The 24,077-nt window shown below is 52.2% G+C and overlaps 13 protein-coding genes across 13 annotated transcripts; 7 read left to right on the top strand and 6 right to left on the bottom strand.

Annotated features, from left to right (window-relative positions):
* Positions 1-448: 448 nt before the first annotated feature.
* Positions 449-1,621, bottom strand: BDP55DRAFT_699691 (short chain dehydrogenase). The gene is made up of 2 exons (XM_060577900.1): positions 568-1,621; positions 449-515 (listed from the first exon to the last, which is right to left on the bottom strand). Exon 1 carries the CDS (start codon positions 1,510-1,512, stop codon positions 739-741), a length of 774 nt encoding a protein of 257 aa, XP_060436929.1. The 5' UTR covers positions 1,513-1,621; the 3' UTR covers positions 449-515; positions 568-738.
* A 451-nt stretch (positions 1,622-2,072) lies between these two features.
* On the bottom strand, positions 2,073-3,767 carry BDP55DRAFT_709529 (uncharacterized protein; the record flags this gene model as incomplete). Its single annotated transcript, XM_060578131.1, has 5 exons — positions 2,073-2,715; positions 2,771-2,978; positions 3,044-3,212; positions 3,316-3,525; positions 3,597-3,767. The coding sequence occupies 5 exons, from the start codon at positions 3,765-3,767 to the stop codon at positions 2,073-2,075; spliced, it is 1,401 nt and encodes a 466-aa protein (XP_060436930.1).
* A 901-nt stretch (positions 3,768-4,668) lies between these two features.
* On the top strand, positions 4,669-5,473 carry BDP55DRAFT_736193 (Alpha/beta hydrolase fold-1; the record flags this gene model as incomplete). The annotated part of the gene is made up of 1 exon (XM_060580351.1): positions 4,669-5,473. Exon 1 carries the CDS (start codon positions 4,697-4,699, stop codon positions 5,471-5,473), a length of 777 nt encoding a protein of 258 aa, XP_060436931.1. The 5' UTR covers positions 4,669-4,696.
* BDP55DRAFT_699692 (uncharacterized protein) lies at positions 5,455-7,102 on the bottom strand. The gene has a single exon (XM_060577901.1). The coding sequence runs from the start codon at positions 6,819-6,821 to the stop codon at positions 5,652-5,654; it is 1,170 nt and encodes a 389-aa protein (XP_060436932.1). The 5' UTR covers positions 6,822-7,102; the 3' UTR covers positions 5,455-5,651.
* A 739-nt stretch (positions 7,103-7,841) lies between these two features.
* BDP55DRAFT_625423 (C6 zinc finger protein) lies at positions 7,842-9,277 on the top strand (the record flags this gene model as incomplete). The annotated part of the gene is made up of 3 exons (XM_060571470.1): positions 7,842-8,246; positions 8,308-8,597; positions 8,659-9,277. The coding sequence occupies 3 exons, from the start codon at positions 7,842-7,844 to the stop codon at positions 9,275-9,277; spliced, it is 1,314 nt and encodes a 437-aa protein (XP_060436933.1).
* A 211-nt stretch (positions 9,278-9,488) lies between these two features.
* On the bottom strand, positions 9,489-10,433 carry BDP55DRAFT_538817 (zinc-binding dehydrogenase; the record flags this gene model as incomplete). The annotated part of the gene is made up of 1 exon (XM_060567980.1): positions 9,489-10,433. One exon carries the CDS (start codon positions 10,431-10,433, stop codon positions 9,489-9,491), a length of 945 nt encoding a protein of 314 aa, XP_060436934.1.
* A 599-nt stretch (positions 10,434-11,032) lies between these two features.
* Positions 11,033-11,398, top strand: BDP55DRAFT_722421 (uncharacterized protein; the record flags this gene model as incomplete). The annotated part of the gene is made up of 1 exon (XM_060578605.1): positions 11,033-11,398. One exon carries the CDS (start codon positions 11,033-11,035, stop codon positions 11,396-11,398), a length of 366 nt encoding a protein of 121 aa, XP_060436935.1.
* A 168-nt stretch (positions 11,399-11,566) lies between these two features.
* Positions 11,567-12,753, bottom strand: BDP55DRAFT_625426 (uncharacterized protein; the record flags this gene model as incomplete). The annotated part of the gene is made up of 2 exons (XM_060571471.1): positions 11,567-12,000; positions 12,054-12,753. The coding sequence occupies 2 exons, from the start codon at positions 12,751-12,753 to the stop codon at positions 11,567-11,569; spliced, it is 1,134 nt and encodes a 377-aa protein (XP_060436936.1).
* Positions 12,754-13,106: 353 nt separating this feature from the next.
* BDP55DRAFT_640708 (homoserine O-acetyltransferase) lies at positions 13,107-14,952 on the top strand. Its single transcript, XM_060573361.1, has one exon. It carries the CDS (start codon positions 13,240-13,242, stop codon positions 14,797-14,799), a length of 1,560 nt encoding a protein of 519 aa, XP_060436937.1. The 5' UTR covers positions 13,107-13,239; the 3' UTR covers positions 14,800-14,952.
* A 1,083-nt stretch (positions 14,953-16,035) lies between these two features.
* On the top strand, positions 16,036-16,929 carry BDP55DRAFT_722424 (NUDIX domain-containing protein; the record flags this gene model as incomplete). The annotated part of the gene is made up of 2 exons (XM_060578606.1): positions 16,036-16,128; positions 16,192-16,929. 2 exons carry the CDS (start codon positions 16,036-16,038, stop codon positions 16,927-16,929), a joined length of 831 nt encoding a protein of 276 aa, XP_060436938.1.
* A 19-nt stretch (positions 16,930-16,948) lies between these two features.
* On the bottom strand, positions 16,949-18,029 carry BDP55DRAFT_11695 (NUDIX domain-containing protein). The gene is made up of 5 exons (XM_060565421.1): positions 18,026-18,029; positions 17,897-17,921; positions 17,677-17,824; positions 17,276-17,609; positions 16,949-17,206 (listed from the first exon to the last, which is right to left on the bottom strand). The coding sequence occupies exons 3-5, from the start codon at positions 17,707-17,709 to the stop codon at positions 16,968-16,970; spliced, it is 606 nt and encodes a 201-aa protein (XP_060436939.1). The 5' UTR covers positions 17,710-17,824; positions 17,897-17,921; positions 18,026-18,029; the 3' UTR covers positions 16,949-16,967.
* A 983-nt stretch (positions 18,030-19,012) lies between these two features.
* Positions 19,013-21,266, top strand: BDP55DRAFT_11672 (ATP synthase F0). Its single transcript, XM_060565418.1, has 6 exons — positions 19,013-19,438; positions 19,530-19,607; positions 19,660-19,792; positions 19,845-20,271; positions 20,349-20,553; positions 20,641-21,266. Exons 1-6 carry the CDS (start codon positions 19,096-19,098, stop codon positions 20,922-20,924), a joined length of 1,470 nt encoding a protein of 489 aa, XP_060436940.1. The 5' UTR covers positions 19,013-19,095; the 3' UTR covers positions 20,925-21,266.
* On the top strand, positions 21,233-23,395 carry BDP55DRAFT_625431 (DHS-like NAD/FAD-binding domain-containing protein; the record flags this gene model as incomplete). Its single annotated transcript, XM_060571472.1, has 3 exons — positions 21,233-21,344; positions 21,542-21,928; positions 22,011-23,395. The coding sequence occupies 3 exons, from the start codon at positions 21,233-21,235 to the stop codon at positions 23,393-23,395; spliced, it is 1,884 nt and encodes a 627-aa protein (XP_060436941.1).
* Between the last annotated feature and the right edge of the window lie 682 nt (positions 23,396-24,077).

A 24,077-nucleotide genomic window follows, 5' to 3' on the forward strand; every position in this document is an offset into this window, starting at 1 on the left:
CGGAATAGCTGCGGCCATGACTGTCATTAGATGTATCAATGCTTTCGCGCTTGGAAAGCACTTCTCGCTTCTCCATGATCAAGTGGTGAACAGGCTGCGACCACTTCCGCGCAGTGTAGATGAGCAAACAAATTTTGGAAAACCGTTCTACAGACGGCATCTTTTCAGTCCAAGGACTCGTCTTTTGCTAGTTTTTCTTCTCGAAGTGAAAGTGTGAAGACAACAGTTGGACGATGCCCTGATACCTTAGAGCTACGTCAAGCTGAAATCAGGCCAAGATCCTTCCAAGCTGGCCGAAGTTCAGTCAAGCAATGGATGGGAAAACACTGCCGAGAACATGAACCCGCCCGTGCTTCAGCCCCGATCTTTCTCACGTCGCCGGGAGCAGCCTCCGAGTCACAAGCTCTCGGGCCGATCACCAACCTGTCGGATGACAGGAACTTCGGAGGTGCTCTCATTGACCGCGAGCAAGAGAAGGAGGGTTGGGCCTCAGGTTCATACTAGATGACTAGAAACTATCCAATGGAATTAGATGACTATGAATCGCAGCTGGGAAATTGGTTGTACATGAACAATCAGATGATCAGAGCACTTGAGTATAATTACTTTGGGTAGTGACTCGAGAGATTAAGCTGCATTAGCTAGCTGTTATCATGAGAGGACTCTTCTTTGTTCCAATGATCCATCATTCATTTGATATTTGATCATCGAGCAATCATTCCAAATCTTTTCGAAACATTACACAACAAGAGCACCACTGTCCGTCGCCGCTACAGTTCCTGTGACGTTGCGGTCCTTCATGAGCCAAAGGTATGCCTCGGCCACATCTTCAACAGTGCCAAACCTCCCCGTCGGGACCTTCTCTTCAACAGCTTTGACCATAGACTTTTTCTCGTGCGTCTTCATGCTATCCCAGAGTTCAGTGTCAACAAACCCAGGAGCAACGACATTGACCCTCACGGGCTTCAGTTCAACTGCAAGTTGCTTGACTACACTTCGCAACCCGCCAGCGAGGTAAGAGATCACGGACCAGCCAGGCGTCGACTTCTGTGCCGCACTGCCGCTGGTGATAGTAAAGGACGATTCATTACTTTTGGGCAGGTACTTTTCCGCGACTTTTGCGACCATCAGAGGCGCAACGAAGCGCATTTGACAGGCGGCAAGAATCTTGTCGGGCGTGACATCTTGCAGCATCATCAGAGAAGGCGTGTTCGCCGCCGTGAAGACGACGTGATCGATTGGGCCAGCTTGCTGGAAGACGGCCTCGATATTGGCTTCGGCATCTGGTCCAGAGAGGTTGGCTTCGAACTTTTGGATCTTTTGCTGCGAAGAAGATGGGATGGCTTTTTGTAGAGATGAGACGACGGCAGACAGCTTAGCAGGGGAAGAAGACGAAATCGTCACATTGGCGCCGCTGGCAAGAGAGGCTTCTGCAACGCCAAGGCCAATGCCAGATGAACCGCCGATGACGAGAACATGTTTTCCTGCGAGTTTGTTGTATTTGGAGGCCATTATCGCGGATGGTAGAAGGGTTCAGAAGGGTTCCTGCGATGAGATTGGAGGTTAAAAGTCGGCAATGGTATGCTGGGAAGCACGGAAAGTGTCTATAATTTGAAGGAGTTTGGATCAGATTTATGCATTTCCCATATTCCTTAGGTAAGGTGATGTTATCGTAACGTAGCGGTGATCCGTACATGTCGGAGTTCTGCCCTCACTCCATTCGTCATTAACCCCGCGTAAACCCCGAGCGTCCAGTTTCGTCCCAAAACACTGAGTAGGTCACATCGTCCGATGGAGTTAAACTGAGCTTAACTAATGCAAGCCCGTTAGTCTATATCTACAATCGTTGTTGATCTCTCAACAGCACTGTGTTTTGCAACGGACTTAAGGAGCCATCGTAAGGTAGTTGAGCCTCAAGTCCGGCACGCGAAGTCCGATGACTACGCATGCCAGACTACACTAAGAGCCATCCATATTCGCGGTTTCGTGCCGACTTCGGGAGATCTCTTGTCGAATGCGTCACACGTTCCTTCTTGAAGATTATGGAAAGGCTGAAGTTCGCAAATCGACAACTACCTAGCGAGGCCTACATGTTGCTTAGAAGATGCACCTTGAGCGGACATGTCGTCTAGTTGTATGTCGCCCACGACCCAATCCTTAACATCTCTTGAAGTGACCTTGCCACTGCGTTCAACACACACATCTCGCTTAACATGAATGCCGTTCTCAGAAGTGACAACGTTTTCGTTCTTTGCGACTCCATTGCCGTTCACGTATAACCCGTCAGTAGAACCTTGCAGGCTGTTGCTGTCTTCAAGGCGCTCAAACGAGCCGTCGAGGTCGTCCTCTTCTTTCGATCGCTTCATATGGCCGCCGCCTCGGTTGGACATTTTGCCAATGGTGACGAGAGTATTAAAATTCTTGGAGGCCGACGATTTCCCCTGTGCGTCAAGCCCCTTCTTCCTGGCGGAGCGGGAGCCATAACGATCCCCCGAACTAACGACGCTAACAACTCCACCAAGCCAGCGGCGAAAAAGAGGTGCGCAGGGTGGAAGACATGCGCCAATTATCGCTAGGCAGGTCTCGACAGCGGAAGCGGCGTGGGGTATAATGACCGTTTGACTGATGTTGTTGCCAGTGGTTCCTTGCCCGGGCCGGTAGATGGCGAATAGTATGAGACGTGCGACGGATGCGAGCACGACGCTTTCCGAACAACTCGCGTTAGTCATCATCATTCTGTGGCTTCACGATGAGGGTCGACTTGACTTACCTGCCTCCTAGGAGAAAGACGCCGCTGATAGCAAGCTTTTTCTCCCTCCCCATCTGTAGTGCCCAGACTTCGCGAATGGGAAGCACGACCGTAAGGATGTCAAAAATGATATTTGGAACCGTGATGCCAATGAAAACGTTGCTTGAGTTGATGCATGTTCCAGGGATGGTCCGATCCCAGAAGCGAGGAATCGGAGTACAAGAGAAAACTGTTTAGTGGCGTCAGTACAGAAGAACCGTGCCACAAAAATGCCCCGTGAGAAACTTGACTTACTGCTGACCATGATAACGGCAATACTCCATCCAATGAGCATGACAGTGATAGTCCAAATACTATACCGAAGCAATTTGGATGCGGAGAAGATTCTATAGAACATCGCTAAAACTGCCATCTTCGACAATGGGCACGCAATAGCATATTGGATCTCCAAGACAAGTATACACTTTGGAGGTGTAAGTCAATGTTCAAAAACTGGCGCACAGGATTTTGAAAGGTTGTGACAGCTACCTGCCCTTAAGGTTCTTGCAAAGAGCGGTATGACATACCTTCAAAAACGCTGAAACACCGCCTGGATACGATGCAACTATCTGATTAACGTCTGTTCCGAGGCCATACTCTACCGCTGCGATTGAGGCTTTGTCAGTACGACGGGGGCAGGTGCAGAATGCTACGGGCCCTGATAGAAGAGGTGGTTCGAGAACTGCAAACAGTAACTTACAAATGCCTTCAGTAATTAACATAATGTGATTGGCAACCTGTATGACTTATCCATTAGCGATGCTAGGCTCTTCATACTATGGGCCCTTCAGGATATGAGCCCTCTCACCAATGCTACGATGACGACATGTTCGTCAAAAGTCCATGGTGACTTGGCGACAACTCTGGTGACATAAAGTCGCAAACCAACTAGGACGGTTGCCAAAACACTGAAAACAGCATGAGGCACAATTAGAACCCTTGCAATATTCTCTGCGGAAGAATATGTAACGTCTGACATAATGTGCTTTGTGACGAACCTAGCACAACTTGTCCATTCAGTCGGGAAAGTGATTTGCTAAATGCCTGGCAAAAACACCGTTAAGAAGCAGTGAGAACTTTGTAATTAAGTAAAAATGATATAAACTCACTGGCAGCCCGAAAAGAAAAGAGACAGCTATACGGAAAAGGACCCTTCTTTTGCTGGATTATGCTGTTAGCGAGTATAATTCCGTAATCAGGCCGGCGTCGCGAGCGGAGCTGCGCCGTTCGATCCGGTACCTGGGACCCATGTCTTCCACCCTTGAATCCATTCGTCACGATGCCGCGATCCGTGGACCGCACCACAATAAATCCTCGCGATGCCGTATGTAATTGTTTATCCCGAGTCAAGCAAACTCTCTTTACCATACCTTGGAACACCCAAAACCATCTTATCACGAATTTTGTACAAAATCTTAGCGTTGCCAGAGTTATTCTTATTTATCTTGCCGCCTCTTGAAGGTCGGTGCCTCCTGATTCGTCAATCAGTTCCAACTTAGCAGAATTCAAACTAAGAATGAGGCTGTTGGTTGTTCAGAAATCACCGGTTTCAAAACGACCCATTAATACCTTTGATTGGGCTGCTTATCGCGTCATCCCCATAAATGAAAGCAGTTTCTTCTGGGTGTTCGTCCCTTTGGAGAAATGCCACATTGCGTCGCATCATTAAGCGACTTCCTTGTCCCACCAAGATTGCAAGGTTAAAACTAATGGAAGTTTGGGACCCGTCCATAAGATGATCAACATTTCCCTCACAGCTCAATTCTCAGTCTTGAGTCAGATTTGTCTGCCCGAGCAACAAGACGAAATACTTGTAGCAATTGTGGTGTTAAAAATTCTGAAGCCGCGTCCTCACTTCAACTCACATCATTCATCCTCAAAGAAGATAGACCTTGATCTTAAAGCACAATGTCGGCAGTATCAAGCCCCTCCAGATCACTGGGCATTGTTTTCGCCCACGGGGGCTTCCATCTCCCCGCTTGTTTTGACCTCGCCAAAGCTCGGCTGGAGAAGGCAGGCTATTCTCCAGTTGTTGCAGTCCGCCACCCCAGTGTGGGAACCGATCCCAAAATCACCGTCGACGACGATGCCCGGAACATCCAAGCCGATCTTGCCCCTTACCTAGAGGAGGGGAAAGAGTTCCTTGCTTTGGCTCACTCATACGGCGGAAGCCCCTTGACCATCGCAGCGAAAGGTTACTCGGTCAAGGAAAGGGCAGCTTCGGGTCTCAAGGGCGGCATCCGCGCCATCGTCTTCGTAACAGCCAACATGCCCCCTAAGGCCGGCGCCAGTGCACTGAGCGTGCTGCCCCCCGGCTTGGACATTGTTGATATGGCTGATGGACTGGTCATGGCAAACGCCAAGGCCAAAGCCGCATTCTACGGCCCCGATATGGACGACAAATTGGCTGACGAGTGCATGGCGGCACTGCTGCCGCAGTCGCAAGCGGCTCTCTTGGGTCCGGCATCTGTCGGCTCCGAGGAATTGACGGTTCCAGTCTACTACATCCTTTGCGAGAAAGATCAGACAATATCCTCAGCCACGCAAGAGCAAATCATCTCGACCATTCCTACACTGAAGAGAGTTCTGAGAAATCCTGGCGGACATTCGGCCTTCATCACTGAGGTGGACAAGTTTGTTGAGCAGATCAAGGAGATTGCTAATGAGGTAGAGAAAAGTCTCTAGAGATCAAATGCTAGATGGAAGACTCTTTAGACTAGGTTAGGGCAGGCCCGTCCTTCGGATTAGAACCTGAACACCAAGGTCTACATAAATAATAGGCCCACTAGTGCAACTGTCGTTGAGCGGCATCCATGATTTGCTTGAATAATTCGTCAGAGTCGGGTCTGACGGGATTAGCCGCCTATAGTGCTTGTTGACAGTCGTCAGGTGTGTATATCAACCTTTGATTGATGAATATCTTTGCCTGCTTTGCCAACTCCCCCGAGAGGTGTATCTTTCTATCCCAACCACTCGTGACCACAGCACCCCATGCTCCAAGATCAAGACAGCAATTGTACGATTCCTGTTTATACTCGAACAGGGGAATTCCCAAGAGGTCTGCAGCAGCGTTGTATCCCGAGACCGAGACACGACCAAGCTGAAGCGCGTGCTGACAGGACATCAGTGCGTAATTCCCATTGCTGTCAGAGGCGGCATAAGCAGCATCGCCAGTGGCAAAGATGCGCTCTGATGACATGGCGCGCAGGTAACGATCGACGTGGAGGCGTGATAGCTTATCCTTGGGCCCGGGGATTGTCTGCGTCAACAGTGTTGCTCTCACTCCCGCGGTCCAAATCGTCGTCATAGTCTCGATCCTCTCTCCGGATGCGATTTGGACACCCTCTGAGTCGACTGCCGTAATAGGCGAGCCGAGTCTAAGTTCGATTCCAAGCTCATCCAACGCTTGAGTGGTCACTGGTCGAGGACCAGGTCCCAGCTCTGGACCAAGCACTCCCGCTGCCTCTACCAAGATTATTCGCGGGTTCTTGATTAAAGTGAGACGTTTGAACAGTTCAGTCGCCAGCTCAATTCCAGTAAAACCAGCCCCGCATACGACAACGGTGTTGCGAGCACAGCTCGATGGGTACGCTCCAAGATTGTTGAGATGCGCTTCGAGCTTGATTGCGCCTTCCAGTGAGTCCACATCATGTACATGCTGCTCGAGTCCGTGTACTTGCTGTGGTCGAACAACCGGGCTTCCAGCTGCAAGGATGAGACGATAATATGTGACGTGTTGCCCAGTGCCTGCACGCGACTTGTACGATATCATATGAGAGTGGGTATCGATATCATCGACGCTGCCATGGATGAATTCGATACCAGATGCCTCGAATAGTGGTCCGATATCTTGACTCATGTTAGACGGATTTGCTTCGTACAGTCGTGGTCGCATGACAAGGCATGACTGCGGTGCTATGACGGTAACTTTGAAGGCTTCGCCCTGTTCGTGGATCTTGATGAGGCGTTTGGCAGACAGGGCGCTCCAGACACCTGCGAATCCGGCTCCAACGATGACGATCCTGCCGGGCATGTTTGTATGAAAGTGACAGCCAGGATTGAAACTCTAAATGGTAAATGTAGGATGAAAATGTCGAGAAAGTAGCTGCGATACGAGTGAGAGATTTTGGGTGTGTGGTTCTTGAGTTATTCTTTGATGTGAGTAGTCCCGAAATTCGCAGATTCTTATGCGTTGACAGTCGACCTTGGGATTCCCAAGAATCTTGAGCTACTAAACATGCTTATTTTTGTAATTTCGATCCCCGAGAGCTTGGACTGGCAGCATCCGCATCCTGTCTCAGCGGGCTCCTGTTGTGCCGTTGTTGAGCTCTACCACGCTAACCTGCTTGGCTACACGGCTTTGTCGTGGACGTGGCGGCCGGCTTACATCGGGTACCCGATTGATTTACAACGGGTCCCCTAATACCCGAGTCCCCGCAACGGTCAAAGGGTACGGCGGACATCCGATTTTCTTCTCAGTTCCAAGTTCACACACCCGCAAACACGTGCACCGATGACCCCCTCTACACACTTGAATGGCGGAGCATCCCGCTCATCACTGGCCTGTTTGCCATGCCGTTCAAAGCATTTGAAGTGCGACGGAAAGCGACCCCGATGCGATAGGTGTGCTGGCGCCGTCAAAGACTGCCGATATGCTCCATCACGACGGGGCGGGCTGGATCGTGCAGCACTAGCAGAGCGAAGAAAGCGTCTCGCCTTAACGAACAGTGTTGAAAACAGCAGTTCCGAATCACCCGGAAGTGGTCCATCAAATCAGTCACTGGAGTCGGAATTTTTCGGCGAAGACTCTCTCGCCGAGTTAAACATTGGACTGAGTATGCACGATGGCATAAGTCTCGTCTCTCATGTTCCTCCATCGACTCTGCCCAGACCCTCGATCATATGAGCAGATGATGCTGAAAACGACACGCTTCTCAACGCATATTATACCAATTTCCACAAATTCCACCCGTTCCTTCTACCGCAGGAGCACCTTAGGAGACTACATCAAGAACTTAAGTGGGTAGTACGACTCAAACCACTAATGAACACTATGCGTCTCGTAGGGCACATTTATACTGCCAGAAAATGGTCTTCTGAGATCCAAAATGACGCCGAATGTCAATTTCTTGAAGCAGCGCCGACTGACCCGGTTATGGTGCAATGTCGGCTATTGTACTCCATAGCCTTGTTCTGGCACAGCTTCAAAGCTGAGGCCAAGGACCAGATGGACCTCGCAGTTCGCTTGGCACTGGACTTGCAAATGTTCCAACAGGAATTTGCAGCAACTCATGGAGACGGCTCCCCGGTGCTGATGGAATGTTGGAGACGAACATGGTGGACGCTGTTTATCATCGATGCTTACTACGCTGGAACTCTTGGGACCATGAATTTCGCAGTCGTGGACGTGGAGTCCAGCGTAGAGCTGCCCTGCACAGAGGCTGAGTACGAGTCTGGGGTGATTACCACCCTTACCTTAGAATTTGAGAGATCAACGTCGCTGAACCCGTGCCAAATAGGACATCCCGGAGCCACAGACTCTCGAGGGATTCGACTGTCGAGAATTTGCTTCGGAAGATGAGTCTTTCTCTTCCTTTGCGTACCTCATAAGTGCTGTAAAATGTGCGGCCTTGGCTATATCTACGACACCGAAATTAGTTGCCAGAGGAGACTCTATGCGCATGATTGTACAAGCTGACTCAATCATCGACGGCTGGTCATTACTACTGCCAGAAGATCATCGCAATGTCATGTCCAAAACCGGAGAGGTTGATGAGCTAATGTTTCAGGCCCATCTCTTGGTAAACGTGTAAGATAAAATTTGATCTCTTGTAAGGCCTGTTTCAGCTGATATCCGTTCGATCCGCTAGGGCAACCATCGGTCTACATCGACCTTTATCAGACCTGAGATTCAACCCGGTAGAAGACACCTCAAGCTGCGCCAGGGAGCCTCCCAAAGAAAATCCCGAAACGGAGCTCGTCAATGTGCATACCGTCAGAGTCCTTCGGGCAGTACAAGCACAAGTGAGGCTTTTAGCGCTACCGACTGAAGGATTCCATCACAGCCCCTTTACCACGTGTATGGTCAGTGAAGGGGCCTTGGCGCTGCTATCGGCCTGTAGCTTTCTGCTCAAGGGGAAAGAGCTCGTTTTTGCGCGAGATCAGATCCGGATGACGATTGGTTGCCTCAAAACTTTGGGGCAGGTGTGGCCAAGAACAGCAAAGAACGTGCAGGAGATTCAGACGATTGCTCAGCATGTACTGGGTCTCAAGTCCAAGCTGAACAGAGGGAGAGCTGCTTCAAACACTGCCAGATCTCTGGCAGTGTTTGAAGGAAGCAGTGCGGAGACTTCGGGTTCCCATTCATATTTGTCAAGCAACGAGAGTGAAATGTTCGCTCCATTGGGCTCCATGGATGATGTTTGCGGCTGGTATAACATGGAAGACCTTGGCCCACAGCTCTCGCAATGGATGCAAAATGACGCATAGATATGTGTTAAATAGTCTCAAACAGGACATATTTGGAAGGAAGTTCTTCGAACAAGTTACATGCGTGAGTAAACATGGCCTTTCAATCGAGAAGTTGACGGAGGCACTAGGCATCTGTGTCGCACACATGCCCACAGCAAGACTCAACAGTGTTAAACAAGTCTCATTGCTGATGAATCTGTCAAGTTATAAGAATCACATGTTGATAGGTTTATCGAAAATCAATGACTACTTTATGACCTCTTCCCCTCTGCTGGGAACACTCCCAAGCTCGCACCACCTCTATAAGAGGAAACGACTTTACCATTAAAGCTTGCAGAGCGCCCGCTTCAACCATCCCAGATGCCCTACACAACCTCTCAGCATTAGGAGAAACAATGAAGTACTTGTACCGAACTCCAGGTCTCCCAAGCGACTCTTCCGGCACAACATTCCCGAAAGCCCATGGAGGCGGTGGATCAGCGACGGTAATAATCATCCCATCTTCAGTCACAAGCCTCCAAGCATCGCTAAGAATACTCCCACCCACTGTGTCGATAACAATATCCACGGCACCAACCGAGGGGATCCAGTCAGTGTCATTATAGTCCAAGACATCGGCATCTAGCTGCCTCAAGCTTTCGTGATGTCGGGGTGAAGCCAGCGCAAGGACACGAGCTCCAGTAAGCTGTGCAACCAACTGAACCGCGATGAGTCCAACCGCGCCAGAGGTTCCGGTGATTAGGACAGTCATATCGGCGTTAATATCTCCGTGGTCGATGACAGCTTCCCATGCCGTAAGAATCGGTATTGGAAGTGCGGCAGCTTCAACATGAGAGATAGAAGCAGGCTTCGGAGCAACCTCGTTTGGCAAGCAAGAGACATACTCAGCCTGGCATTGTCCGCGGTCTGCCGAAGTGAATGCAAAGACTTCTTGGCCGATGACGAGGTCTCCGGTGTAGTCTGGGCCTACTTCATCGACCGTGCCCGATAGCTCGTGGCCGGGAATCCGGGATGCAGTCTGGTAGAGCTCAGGCCAGCCGAGTTCATCGCCAGTGACTCCGGCGGCGTGGACCCGAACCAGTATTTCGGCGCCTTGAGGCGTGGGCTTCGGTGTTGCGGTATTTAGAATGATGTTTGGTGACTTCTTGTCGCCCAATATTTGAATCGCCTTCATCTTATCTGCCATTGCTCTCTCCAAGATGGGATTGATGGGCGAGTCGCTGAACGGAGTTTGATAAAGCGTAAAGTATGTTAAGGCAAAAACGGTCGCTCATGCTACGGAGATGTCGTAATGTTAATCATAGTCAATGTCAAAAGAGAATTTCCTGTTGTTTTACCGGCTTTGTCCTCCCAGTTTGACGATACTTCTCCCGGGAACCCGTTTGGACGGGATTCGCTCACGGCGCTTGCGGGTATCCGCAAGTACGTACCACCTCCCGGGTTCCCGTTCACTCGGGTATCCACACTTCTCGACGGTGCCGACCCGGGCCGGGCTTCTACGATTTCGGGATCGTTAAGGTGCCTTACTAGGCACATTGAGTACGAGCTTCAGCCTATATCTTCTGGGTCCAAAACCTTGTGTTTGATGACTTGAAACTTGTAATCATAGTGGTCGTTACAACGCTTTTCACCCGCGCATTACCGTCAAGAAAAACAAAAGAAGTCATCGTTACGTGGTATTCAAGCCTCCTTAGAATTGAACTCAAAGATTGAAACATTCAGATAGCTCACAGGAGCAGCTCCCGTCTAATCCTGTACTGAAAATTTACAAGTATGACGCGACCCCGCGAAACAGTCAAAGTCATCTACGACTACAAGCTCGCCAATGCCGAGGGAAAGTCGATAGTCGGCCTCGAAGTGACCTACCCACCCAATAGTTACACTCCTCCCCACCGACACGCCGGCGCCGCGGTCGTGGTGAATATCGTCGAGGGGAGTTTTCTTAGCGGCATGAATGGGAATCCGCCAAATATGTATGAGGTCGGGGAAGGCTTCATGGAGCTGCCCGGCTGTCACCATACAGTGGGAGAAAATCCCAATAGTGAAAGTCGTGTGGTCTTTGTTGCTGTCTTCATCGTGAACACCAAGGTCTTGGAATCGGGATACGAAGCCCTCACTGTGCTGGATGAAGGATATTGAAGAGCGGTCTACCAAAGCATAGCTGGCATATAGAAGCCGTGTATGGGGTATACCTTCATGACTTAGACAGGTAGCACCGCTCTGCGGTATTGATTACATTATAGTGATCATGAGATGTTATGACTGGTAGGAATGATACATACTGGTGCGGATCCTGAATAACATAAATCAAACAGCCCAGTAGATTTCAACCTTGACACTCTCCACGTAGTTGGCCCAGCCACCGAATCTCGCCTTGCCCCATACCGTGACCACGTCTCCCAGCTTCAGTTTACGAACAAACTGTCCAGTCCCGGTGCCCTTACCGCGACCTATCTCAGCCAGTCTGTCGGCATCGGGTGACTCTGGGTGAATGTCGTCGGTCCAAGACCATACCACCTCATGGTCCATAAAGTCCCTATTAGCAGTCTTGTTGGTTTGTATCTTGAGGTTCTCCAGTGGTTGGAGGTCATGCGAGTAGGCAAGCTTTCCGTCGGCAGTGGGTTCGACAAGAGGACATATCGATTGAAGGCCGCAGGTGCAGAGTTTCGTTTCGTTGGTGAAGGGTGCCCGTTCGGACTCGGTGTCGGAACTGTCTTCTGCTGTGTTGCAGGATCCATCGCCTATTTCGTTAGTATTTGCAGACATTTCATTCCACAGTGTAATACTAGCTTACAGGTGCGCTCCTTATCAAACTTCTCCAAGCCAGCTTCAAACCAAGACCAGGATCCTCGGTAGGACCCACGATCGCCATGTCCACCGCCCCAACCTTGATCTTTGCTCCGCAACTTGAAGACGATCTTCCGCACCGGATGGGTCAAAGTGGGCGGCGCCTTCATGGAGCCTGTGAAGTATTCTCTCGGAGGCCCAGAGACCACTTCGGTGGGCCTCGAAGTGGTTTCGAGGAGCGTCAAATTGCGGAGCGGCTCCGTAACGGGAGACCCATCGCCCGACTTTGGCGGGAGCGGAGCCGTCTTGAAAGCCGTGCCGACCTTTTTGAAGTCGGAGAATCCGATGGGCGGACAGCGCAGGATGAACTTGTTCTCGTCTTTGGTGGTACCGACGACGCGGAGGGCGTCGCGTAGAGGTGTGACTGCGTGGTAGATGCTGGCTTCGGAGTGCGGCCAGTATTCGGCCTGGTCGATGATGAGGTCCAGGAGCTCGGGAGGGAAGTTGAAGGCCTTTTCGAGCATCACACGGACGACGATGACATCGGCGTGCGAGGGCTTGTAGTTTCCGGGCTCCTGCGGTGCCGGCCCGTAGTGGTCGTCCTGGTTGTCTGATTGCATAATGCCGACGGCTCTAGCGATGATAGCACCGGCTGCTACTGTTGCGAAGGTTCCGGCGTATTGTTGGAATTGGGTGAAGAAAGACATGTACGGATTGGCGTGGAGGAGTAACTTGGGGACGATTATAAGAGGAACGGTGGGAAGAGGGGTAAGAAGATGTGTAGGCACTGTTTGCCGTAGGGATCTCGTGGTTGTGGTACGTGTGGAGGCGACGTCAGCTAAGGCAATGTGTCTGGCAACTTTCAAAGGTTCCCGTCATTTCGGGGTCGGTGCACGGAGGCCTGCAGCTTAAATTGACGTCAGTGGGGAGGTGGACCCGATGGTGGGGTTGCGAAATGTCACTGAAGAGGACCCTTGCTCGATTCGATAAGCATCTCTTATCGATTAGCATCACGTGAAATTACACCATCGCTAGCCACTGACCGAAGACGATGGGTCGTCGATGGAGGAGCTCCGGCTTACAAACCGAGAGCCGATGGCGTTGATATTTCTGTCGCAAGTGACCTGAAAGATGGTCCAAAACTCTTCATAGTCCCCAATTGCCATTCTCTTGTCCGTTTTTTTTTTGTCCTGATGAAGTGCCAAAGAATCGCCTCGCAGGCCCTTCGCCAGGCCCGCACACCAGCATCGCGCGTCCAAGCTCCCTCCGTTTTCCGGAGCTCTCAAGTCGCGGCGGCCGCTCCTCTTGGCAACCGACAATGCGCCCACCAATTCCACTCCAAGCCGGCGCGAAAGGCGTCAAACAGCCCCGGCGATGCGTCGAACCCGGCAATGGCATTCCCGTGCCTTGACGCCCTCGAGAACCGATCAGCGAGCCTCGAGGCACGATACGAATCGAGCGGCCCCGAACCGTCCTACACCGCCGGCGCGACAGAAATATACCACTGCAAGGACCCTCTCTTGCTCGACTGGGGTGGTGTCCTACCTGAATTCGATATCGCATACGAATCTTGGGGCAAAATGAACGGAGACAAGTCTAATGTCATTCTTTTGCACACTGGCCTCTCGGCATCCTCGCACGCGCATTCGACCGAAAGCAATCCCAAGCCCGGTTGGTGGGAAAAGTTTATCGGACCTGGACTGGCCTTGGATACCGACAAATACCATGTCATCTGCACAAACGTAATAGGAGGCTGCTACGGCTCAACAGGACCGAGCAGTATCGACCCAGCAGACGGACAACGGTATGCGACAAGATTCCCCATCCTGACCATGGAAGACATGGTACGCGCGCAGTTTCGCCTGCTAGACGGCCTCGGCGTAGACAAACTTTACGCCAGCGTCGGCTCGAGCATGGGCGGCATGCAATCTCTCGGCGCAGGCGTCCTCTTCCCGGACCGCGTCGGCAGGATCGTCTCCATCAGCGGATGCGCCCGATCACACCCCTACAGCATCGCGATGCGGCACACGCAGCGGCAGGTGCTGATGATGGACCCGAATTGGAACAGAGGCTTCTATTATGGCAGGGTCCCGCCACACGCCGGGATGAAGCTCGCGCGCGAGATCGCGACCGTCACGTACCGCTCGGGCCCGGAGTGGGAGCAGAGGTTCGGCAGGCGGAGGGCGGACCCGAGCAAGCCGCCTGCGCTGTGTCCTGATTTCTTGATTGAGACGTACCTGGACCACGCGGGTGAGAAATTCTGTCTTACGTACGATCCTAATAGTTTGCTCTATGTCAGCAAGGCGATGGATCTTTTCGATCTCGGCAGGGAGAACCAGGTCGCTGCCAACGCGAGGAGGGCGGAGCGTGAGAAGCTCCTGCAGTCTGGAGAGTCGCCTGCGCGCAACGATGCGGCATGCAGTCTCACACTGCCTGAGAAGCCCTACGTGGAGCAGCCAGAGTCCAATGCTGGCGCGGCTGATCAGCCCGTCAAAGTATCCTCCAGGCCTCCGGAAGACTTAATCGCGGGTCTGGCACCTCTGAGAGACACCCCTGCTCTCGTGATTGGCGTGGCAAGTGACATTCTCTTCCCTGCCTGGCAGCAGAGGGAAGTGGCCGAGGCTTTGAAGCTCGCGGGCAACAGGAACGTCGCGCATTATGAGCTGAGTGAGGAAATGAGTTTCTTTGGACATGACACATTCTTATTGGATCTCAAGAACATTGGTGGGAACTTGAAGAACTTCCTAGGATAAATTAGCTAGGAGGGAGACAACGGCCGGGAACGTGTAAAAGGCGGTTGGAGTTGAGGAAAAAGTAATGCATGAAATAGGTTTCTGGGAGATGTCCAACTTGCATAGTATGTAGTCTTGTACAGCATCCAGACATGAAAAGCATTGATGATGATATATTTGTGGCCAGTATTTCTGTGTTTGCGATCTCTTCGTGTAGTCGAGACTTGAATGCCTTGAGGAGGCTTATGAGCTACTTCGTTACAACGATATCCACATATAACTAAAAAGGAGTTCACCACCGGTATGGCTACATCTCTTGGCGGTTATTATGGTGCTCATGCTGGGATCGTATGCGGACTCGAACTCGTAGCCAGTTGAGTAGGCAGAAGGGGTAATTGTCGACCATTTAACCATTCCACCATCCAGCCAGTTTGTCCTGCTCCCCCGGCTTAGAGGGGCGCCTGCCGTTGCTGGTGACAGAACTAGGACTGAGGGGGGTTATATGGACTTCTGATGTATATTCACTTATGTGGAAGGAACGGCCAGCCAGCACCTGCCCTTCTAGACAATGTGGCTCCTGGGGCGATGATTCAGGACGGTGGCGCCATCATCCAAGACCTTCTGTACCCTTCATCTGTAGGTTCCTCACTAAGCCAAGGCTTCTAATAAAGCGGGAAGGTTCTAAAGAGGTCAGGTACGCTTCAGCTACCATCCGCACATCCTGGGCCAGATGCAAGAGTAGGTGTCTGCATTGGGGAAGGTTCCTGAGGTATTACACTTTTCGTTATTCTTCTTTGTGAGTAAAGGATGGGACGTTCTATCCGCTAGCAACAGGAGAGCAGATAATTAAATGAATAATTGAAATGGGCGAAAGTGAAGGGGTAGCAAAGTCTAGTTATAGGTCGACAGAATGAGCCTCGGATATCTTTGATTCACCTAAGATGGCCACTGTTGATCAACCGCGAGCCTCCGGGTTGTGCAGGGGCAAGGCTTTGGGTAACCCCGGTCAAACACTAAGCCGGAGGAGGCCCCGCCAATCCGCTTCATTAGTCTGACGTCAATCGACTCATCTACATCAACGCTAAAAGGTTGTAGGACGGCATCTTCCATAACAATCTCAATGAAATGAGAGTAGCCGCACTTGTTTCTCGACAAACTCTCAATCATCTCAATACGAGACCAAGGTTCAATAACTTTCAATCAACTCTCACTCAGCCAGGCCTTCCCAACACGCATCGAAGTATCATCATACGAACCATGTCGACAGTCACACTACAAGACAGCGGCATCCAAGCGAAGCTACCCAATGGCCTCTCAGAGGACCAACTCCTAGGTTTCCGACCCTTCAACGTGTGAAGCTGCTCCTCGGAATTCTTTCCTCAAGGGTCAAAACAGAGCTGACCGTCAAGCCAGGATTGGGTCAAGGGCCTCAGCAACTCCCTAAGCCTGCAAGCCAAGAGCAAGGATCACCCATTCCACCAGGATCCCTACCGCCTACGCGGCATCACAGTCCAGGCCTTCGACATCTTCGGCTCCGGCCGCGTCGGTTTCCTTAAAGTCGTAGCCGACGTCAAGAATGAGGCGGGAGAAGGGCTGCCCGCCATCGTTTTCCTTCGCGGACCCAGCGTCGGCATGCTGGTGATGCTCATCCCCGACGACGCGCCGCCCGATAGTGACGAGCGCTACGCCGTCCTGACGGTGCAGCCCCGCTTGCCGGTCGGCAGCCTGTCATTCGTGGAACTGCCCGCCGGCATGGTCGACGACAGCGGTAGTTTCGCAGGCGCGGCGGCAAAGGAGATCAAGGAGGAGCTTGGCCTGGAGATTCACGAATCCAAGCTGACGTGCTTGAGCGAGCTGGCTGGCGCGGGCAGATCGAAAGGAAACGAAGCCGAAGAGGGCTTGGCAGAGGCAATGTACCCCTCTGCCGGCGGATGCGACGAGTTTGTGACGCTTTATAGCCACGAGAAGAGGATCCCACGCGAGCAATTGACAGAATGGAGCGGCAAGCTGACTGGGCTAAGAGATCATGGGGAGAAGATCACGTTGAAGCTCGTGCCGATGAAGGATCTGTGGCGGGAGGGCGCGCGGGATGCAAAGTGTCTCGCCGCGGTGGCTCTTTGGGAGGGTCTCCGGCGCGAGGGCAAGTTATAACTTGGACGGAGGCAAGCATTGGCAAGCATGTAGCACCGTTAAAGCTTGAATTTCTTTGCTAATTCGATGCCTTCGGCAATGGTCCCCACGCGAGCATCGATCGCGTAGCCCTCCTTCCCGAGACGGACGCACTCTGCCCAGAAGTTGGACAGCGGCACGGTGAAGACCTCAATGAATTCTCCTTCTTCTAGCTCGGCCTTTGGGTTCTGGTTCTCGGGGAGGGAGGTGTCGATAGTGACGTGGATCATGCGAAGGTTCGTGTTACAGAAGCCGGGGTCTAGGAGTGATGGACTTTAGGTGAGCTATTCCGGGGCTCATACGGAGTATAGGTACTCGAGCAACATACCATTGAACATGATCGGCGTGGTCTCAGATGCCTTGCCAACGTATCCTGTCTCCTCCTTGAGTTCACGCACGGCAGCCTGCTCGGCCGTCTCGCCTTCGTCGACGAGTCCCGCGGGGACTTCAATGCAGACCTTGTCAATGGGCGGACGGTACTGCTTCTGCAGGATGATCTCGGGTCCGGTGGGCTTTTCGAGGATAGCGACGATGCCGACGCCATCAATCTCGCCGTTCTTGGGGCGGGTGCGGCGCTCGGCGGATTCCCAGGTGCGGGCGTTGCCGTTCTGGTCGTCGTAATTGATTTTGATGAGCTTGATCCAGCGGGCTTCGCCCTCGCCCTGCGGTTTTACGGGTCAGCTGAATGTAGATTGTAGACCGGGATTGCTTGAAGTAAGTTATGCTTACCAGAGGGCTGGTGGCGGTCACTTTGGCAGACATTGTGGTGACGCTTGTCTTGGAGTTGGAGGAGAGGCGAGGAAGCTCCAGTGTGATGGCGGGGTAGCTTCTGTCACTGCTCCGGGCTGGCTAGTGCTTGCGGCCCCGCGGTATTAACCTCCTTTAGTCATCATCCAGTTCCTGCCGACAGGACATTTCCACCTGAATATGTGAGGAATGCAGAAGGTACCGATATCAAAGTCATACGGCAATTGCTGTCGGATATCAGCGCTACCTTGGACTTCGCTTGGGTATTACCCGCATGATCGCCTCAAGACTGTTGCAGACAATGCGTGTAGCTAGAATGTCAACCACTTACTATTCACTTTCGCAGCCAGGATCCCGAAGCGTCCAGCAGAGAAATCAGCGACATCTCTTCTACTTTCTGAGACGGTTTGTTTTGCGATACGAATAGAATGAGAGCGGCCTCGGTCCGAGAAAGCTATGTTAGCCTCGCAGGGTAGCATCCTATTTCAACATTCCTGGACGCGTCACCACGTCAGTCTTCAACAAGCTTTTTGACCACCGTCCCAATTCTAGCGATCTCCAAGGGACCCCCGTTCGAAAAGTACCCGCCGGGTCGAAGTGGGAGATTGATGGTTCTGAACGTTTGGACGAACCTCCCACAGATCGTCGAGTAGCAATCATGCAAGAACTTCTGAGAGACCCGCCCGACATAGAGAGGAGAGGATAAACGCGGAGTCGAGTTCGGTCTAGTAGGAAGATGGCCGTCGTCATGGTCAACGAACAAATTTGCTTCTTCGGGCTTCTATTGCGCCGATGAATGTAAGACGCACGAGGCCCTTGACGACGACCTTGCGTTCCCACCACGACTAACTGCATGCAAGGACGGCGCCAGGATTACCAACCGGTCGGATTCAGCCCAAACAACGACTAGCGTCAACGCCGTACAAGCGACAGACATAGCCGGCCAGCAGGGACTCGGGAGACATTTGCAAAAGTTTGCAACGGGGGGCGATAACGCGCTATCGCAGAGCCCATTCGTGTCATGTCTATCAGTTGTGGAAAGGGTTCTCCGCGGTGTCCAACTGGCAGTCTGACTCGTATTCGTTGCTGGCTCAGCGTGTCTACAGGGACTGGCCAGCTCGGGCGGTCCACGACCAGGGTCCGATTCCTCCGTATTACAGTTGAGGGCCAGCGACTGATTAGCGACGCGACACTCGCATACCTTCCATCGACCTTCCTCTCCGGGAAGTATTGATGCTATTACACCACACTTAGCACCGCACCCGATAATATCTGAGGCTCTGTCTTCAGAGTAGACTTACACTTCTTCAAACTTCTTTTGAGACATCCAACCTCTTCTTTTTGTACGCTTCTTTCTCTTTTCTACCACTCCTTTAGTCACCACGAACGACACATCACAAGATGGCACCAACGAAAGCGGTTGACGATCGCAACGGCGACATCGAAAGCAGGCCTGAAGAAGAGACGTTGTTGTTGCCACACGATTTGCCACTTACAGTCGCCCCGAGCAGGATATACCAGCTTAAGGTCATTGGTCTGGCAATGACCTTTATTCTTATCGTCGAAGTTGGCGCCTATCTCCAGATCCCGCCTTCGTATCAGCTCATGGAAGAAATCATCTGTCGCAAACACTACCCCGACCACATCATGTCGGCAGAGGATGATGATGTTTGTAAGGGCTCTGATGTACAGGGCGAGCTAGCCATGATCAAAGGCTGGCAAAACTCATTCGACTGTGTCCCGTGTGCGTCTCGCTCTCTAAACCTGACTATCAACCCCGGCTAAATTTTCATTTGCAGCATTACTTACTGCGATTCCCTACGGAGTCATTGCAGACAAGTATGGCCGCCGCCCAGTCCTGTCCCTGGCCATGCTGGGTATCACGTTGGAGCTTGCCTGGATGTTGCTTCCCCGTAGGACTTCCAAATGCCTTTTCTGCCAATCAAATTTGCTAATTGACAACAGTACTGTGGCCCAATGTTCTCCCTCTCTGGACTATGTGGTTCGGAGCTGTCTTCCAATTCATAGGTGGAGGCGCAGGCATGATTCAAGCTATGACTTGGACCATGATCTCTGATGTCGTCCCCATTTTCAGCCTGTAAGATTTGTCCACTGCCAATACCAGTCACCCGAAAGCTCATATTCGATAGGACCGCGGTTTACTACAAGATTGGCGCAATTGCGCTAGCGGGAGAACTCGTAGTTGCGCCCCTGAGCGCCTACCTCTTGAGCAAGAACCCATGGCTGCCTCTTAGCGTCGGCATGGTCCTTTTGATCATCGGCACATGCCTGCCGCCCTTCATCCCAGAGACGTTGGACCTCCGCCGCGCTGCCGATCAGGAGGTTGAGCAGACACTCTCGCGATCCGAAGAAGATGCAAGAGACAAGCGCACACTCAAGCAGCAGATCGTCTTCGCCGTGAAGAACGATATGAGTCATGTCTACACCTTTTTGATAAAATCCAAGAGCGTGATTTCCCTCGTGCTCGGTTTTAACCTTACAGTTATTGTAAAGTATGTCAAGATAGACATCATGTCCCAATACGTGCACAACTTATTGGGGTGGTCTTGGGCAAAGGTGAGTAGCTATCGCGCCGTCTCAGTCTCACACACACTTCATGGTCCCGTGGCTGACGATTCCTTTTTACTACGTAGGCAACACTTCTTGGGACCGTCTCAACAGTTACAAACATGGTCATGCTACTCGCCATTCTTCCGGCACTGAGCTGGCTGATCACCAAGCGTACGGGCGTCCATCCTCTGGTCCGGGACCTGTGGCTCACCCGAATGAGCGGTATCCTCCTGGCTATCGGTTGCTTCATGGTCGCCGTTGCATTCGCGCCTTGGTTCTTGATTATCGGTATGCTTGCCCTTGTTCTATCAACTAGCCATCTGCACCGGGCTGGGCCAGGTCCTCAAATACCCAGATTGCTGACCTTTGACATAGCCCTCATCATCTTCTCAATGGGCACCGTTTACACAAATATCTGCCGAGCAATTCTCAACGCCGTCGTTGAGCCGCACACGATTGGCACACTGAACACAGCCATCACCTGGGTAGAGCAGGTGAGCTTGCTCGTTTCAGCGCCGGTGATCTCGAGCTTGTTGAAAGCCGGCAACTCGGCAGGCGGCATCTGGCTTGGTCTGCCGTACATGGCGGCGACTGTCATGGCTATTGGTGGTACTGCGATTGCGTTTACCTATCGTCTGCCTAGAGACAAGATCCGCTAGATATGGATCATGTTGGTATCTGGGAGGGATAGACCTCGATTCAAGGAAGACATAGATACCCGCCAGGACATAGAGAGGTGTATAACCTACATATAAATGCGCTCAATGTGTATACAAAATCCAACAGTCAAAGTTGCAATAGCCAGTGATTTTTGCTCTCATTGAGAATTACCCCTTTTGAAGGAAAGAACCAAAGTTGATATCTTCAGTATTCTCCATGTTGCGACTAAGACCAATCCAGGGCTAAAATAATTTAGATTCTCTTGACTGCCAGACTTACTCATCCCATTGTTACGAGTTGCTCGAAGATGGCAAGATTCGAGGTCATTGATAGACAAAAACCAACACCCAATGAGTATTTACTGACTATTCTAGGTTACCTGCCCGTATTCCCGGCCTTGATCCGCGCCACCCGCCACCGTTATAGGGCTCATCCGATAACGATAAGAGCTCCAAACGCCCGAGCACGACGCTAAGGGATGGCGGGGGTGGGGTCACCGCATGATGTAACGGCGAAGCGAGCCAACGACTTTTTTGTGAGTTGCCGGCGAGGCAAACAGCTGCCTCTGACCATCCAACCACACCTCACATATCACCTGCTTTGCGTCACTCTCTAGGCTACCCTCGCACTTTGACCGAGACATTCTCACAGAGCTTCTTTGGTAACGCGACACAAATCTCACGAACTGTTGTAAACCCTCCTCTCTTCAACAGCAACCTGCACCACATCACCAGACTTTTCTCCCCGCTATCCCCACCCACCAACCCCGCCAATCTGCCCATCATAGGCCGCCGACGCCGCGACAAACACCCCAAGGGCCGGCCCAACCCCAACCGGCCGCGCAAGAAGATGGGTAACGAGGAGTCGACGATGCTAGACGAGAGCGTTCAGCCCAAGACGCTCGATTCGCGCTCGCTTGATGCCATTGCCGATTACATCAAATCCGGCGATGTCAAGAAGATTGCCGTCATGACCGGCGCCGGCATCTCCACAGCCGCTGGCAGTATGCACTCCTCCCTTTGACGCTACTTGAATATCCAGACTACTATTGAATACTGTGAGTAGTCTAACAAACCATCCTCTAGTTCCCGACTTCAGATCCCCCGGCACCGGCCTCTACGCCAACTTAGCCCGTCTCAACCTCCCCTACGCCGAAGCCGTCTTCGACATCTCCTACTTCCGCAAGCACCCCGAGCCCTTCTACTACCTCGCCAAGGAGCTCTACCCCGGCAAATTCCACCCCACCGTCTCCCACGCCTTCATTGCCCTGCTCGCGAGAAAGGGCCTCTTGCAGATGAACTTTACACAAAACATCGACTGCCTCGAGAGACGCGCCGGCGTACCGGACGACAAGATCATCGAGGCGCACGGGAGCTTCGCCACCCAGCGCTGCATTGAATGCAAGGACACATTCCCCGCCGACCGGATGGAAAAGCACGTCCAGGACGAGCATGTGCCCAAGTGCGATTCCTGCGGCGGTCTCGTGAAGCCGGACATCGTGTTCTTCGGGGAGGCCTTGCCGGAGACGTTCCGTGACAATACGCATCTGCCTGCGATGGCTGATCTCATTATTGTCATGGGTACCAGTTTGTCGGTCTATCCCTTTGCTGGGCTAGCCGAGGCCTCGCGGTCTGGCGTGCCGCGGTTGTTGCTCAACAGAGAACGTGTGGGACAGATGGGTCGTAGGGCGGATGACGTTGTTGAGTTGGGGACGTGTGATGCTGGGGTTCGTAAGCTTGCTACCCTGCTTGGCTGGGGCGGTGAGCTGGAGGCGCTCTGGCGCGGTATCGTGGGCAAGAAGGAGGCTGAGAGACAGCTTGCATCGGCTGCTGGCGAAGGAGAGGAGGATCTGGAGGAGGAGATCCGGAGGGTCACTGAAGGCGTTGACACGGCGCTCAAGCTCGACGACAAGGAAGAGGAAGAAGAAGACGAAGAACCCGCCGCGAAATCTACCAAGGAGGAAGAAGAAGTCGGCTTCCCTCTACGGCAAGACGGCGGAAGCGACACCGAGGACGCGAAAAAGAGTATTCCCGAGGGCGTCGTCCAGAGAATGTCCAAGGCAATCCAGGGACAAGGCGGGGAGATTGGCACAGACATCAAGGACGATCGCGGCCGCGAGGGGAGGTTCATCAATGGATCTGAAGGCGCACCGCAGGACGCCAAGGACTTCCGGATCGAGGCCAAGAAGAAGATTCAGCTTGCGGCGCAGGGGGCCGCCACCCCTCTCGACGAGGTTGCGATCATTTTCGACTCTAACGCGCCTGTTGCTGAGATGAAGCACGAGAAACCGAAGAGCGCTGATTTGCTGAGTGGAGTATCGCGGTATGAGGAGACGTCCGCGCCTGCTGGTAGTGTGGACAAAGAGGCGCCAAGTGTCAAGGCCGAGTCGGCTTCCGCTTCTACAACGCCAGCAACTCCGGTGACTGCAGAGAAAGAGGAGAAGTCATCCTCGGGTGACCCAAAGTTATGATATTACCAACGACACCTACTCTAACTCTTCCTTGAAAATCACGACAACGGCCGCAACCGCACCTTACATGACAGTCAAGTCTTCTATATCTCGCTTATACCCACATCGCGGATTCGCGTTGGTTGCACTCAATGCCTCTTGTATTCAAGAGGTACATAGATATCTATATCTCGTTCCTGCCTTGATTTGCCCATCCACGTGTGTGACAGTTGTGTATACCCCAACTTGTCAAACGACTATAAATCCTGAACATCGGAGGGAGGTGCCTCGCAGAACCATGAGAAAGGGTTCATCAACAGGGATTCGAACAAAAGGTCAGGTTATCAGAGGCTCGAGGACTTTCTGGTTGTTACTTTAACCACCCCATCATACACCTCGGCCACCTTCCCGGACCTTTATGAATGAACTTGAGATTCTCAGGCCTAAGCACCTTTCTCCCCCTTGCTCTAGGGAGTATTCGAGACCTCTAGAAGACCTTTAGATGAGATGGTGGAGCATCATCCAGCTTGGCTAAGCAAGGACAACACAACGGGCGGTTAATCGAGTAGCTAATCAAGTTTCGACTACTTATAGATGATTTCTGAGGCCTTGATTACTTCCATGAACATCTCGGTCTCTGCAAAGTTCCCACAACGTCTGCTTATCGCCTGGGCCAAGATCCTTCCAAAAAAACCTGACGTTT

The sequence above is a fragment of the Colletotrichum godetiae genome (assembly GCF_030913485.1).
Source record: "Colletotrichum godetiae strain CBS 193.32 chromosome Unknown BDP55scaffold_1, whole genome shotgun sequence".
NCBI classification, from domain to species: Eukaryota; Fungi; Ascomycota; class Sordariomycetes; order Glomerellales; family Glomerellaceae; genus Colletotrichum; species Colletotrichum godetiae.

Coding starts and splice junctions, on each gene's coding strand:
- BDP55DRAFT_699691 (XM_060577900.1), bottom strand. CDS start 1,512: ATGGCCTCCAAATACAACAAACTCGCAGGAAAACATGTTCTCGTCATC.
- BDP55DRAFT_640708 (XM_060573361.1), top strand. CDS start 13,240: ATGAAGTGCCAAAGAATCGCCTCGCAGGCCCTTCGCCAGGCCCGCACA.
- BDP55DRAFT_699692 (XM_060577901.1), bottom strand. CDS start 6,821: ATGCCCGGCAGGATCGTCATCGTTGGAGCCGGATTCGCAGGTGTCTGG.
- BDP55DRAFT_11695 (XM_060565421.1), bottom strand. CDS start 17,709: ATGTCTGCCAAAGTGACCGCCACCAGCCCTCTG. Junction 17,610..17,676: donor TGACCGCCACCAGCCCTCTG/GTAAGCATAACT, acceptor GTAAAACCGCAG/GGCGAGGGCGAAGCCCGCTG. Junction 17,207..17,275: donor CACGCCGATCATGTTCAATG/GTATGTTGCTCG, acceptor CATCACTCCTAG/ACCCCGGCTTCTGTAACACG.
- BDP55DRAFT_11672 (XM_060565418.1), top strand. CDS start 19,096: ATGGCACCAACGAAAGCGGTTGACGATCGCAACGGCGACATCGAAAGC. Junction 19,439..19,529: donor CTCATTCGACTGTGTCCCGT/GTGCGTCTCGCT, acceptor GAGTCATTGCAG/ACAAGTATGGCCGCCGCCCA. Junction 19,793..19,844: donor GTCGTCCCCATTTTCAGCCT/GTAAGATTTGTC, acceptor CATATTCGATAG/GACCGCGGTTTACTACAAGA.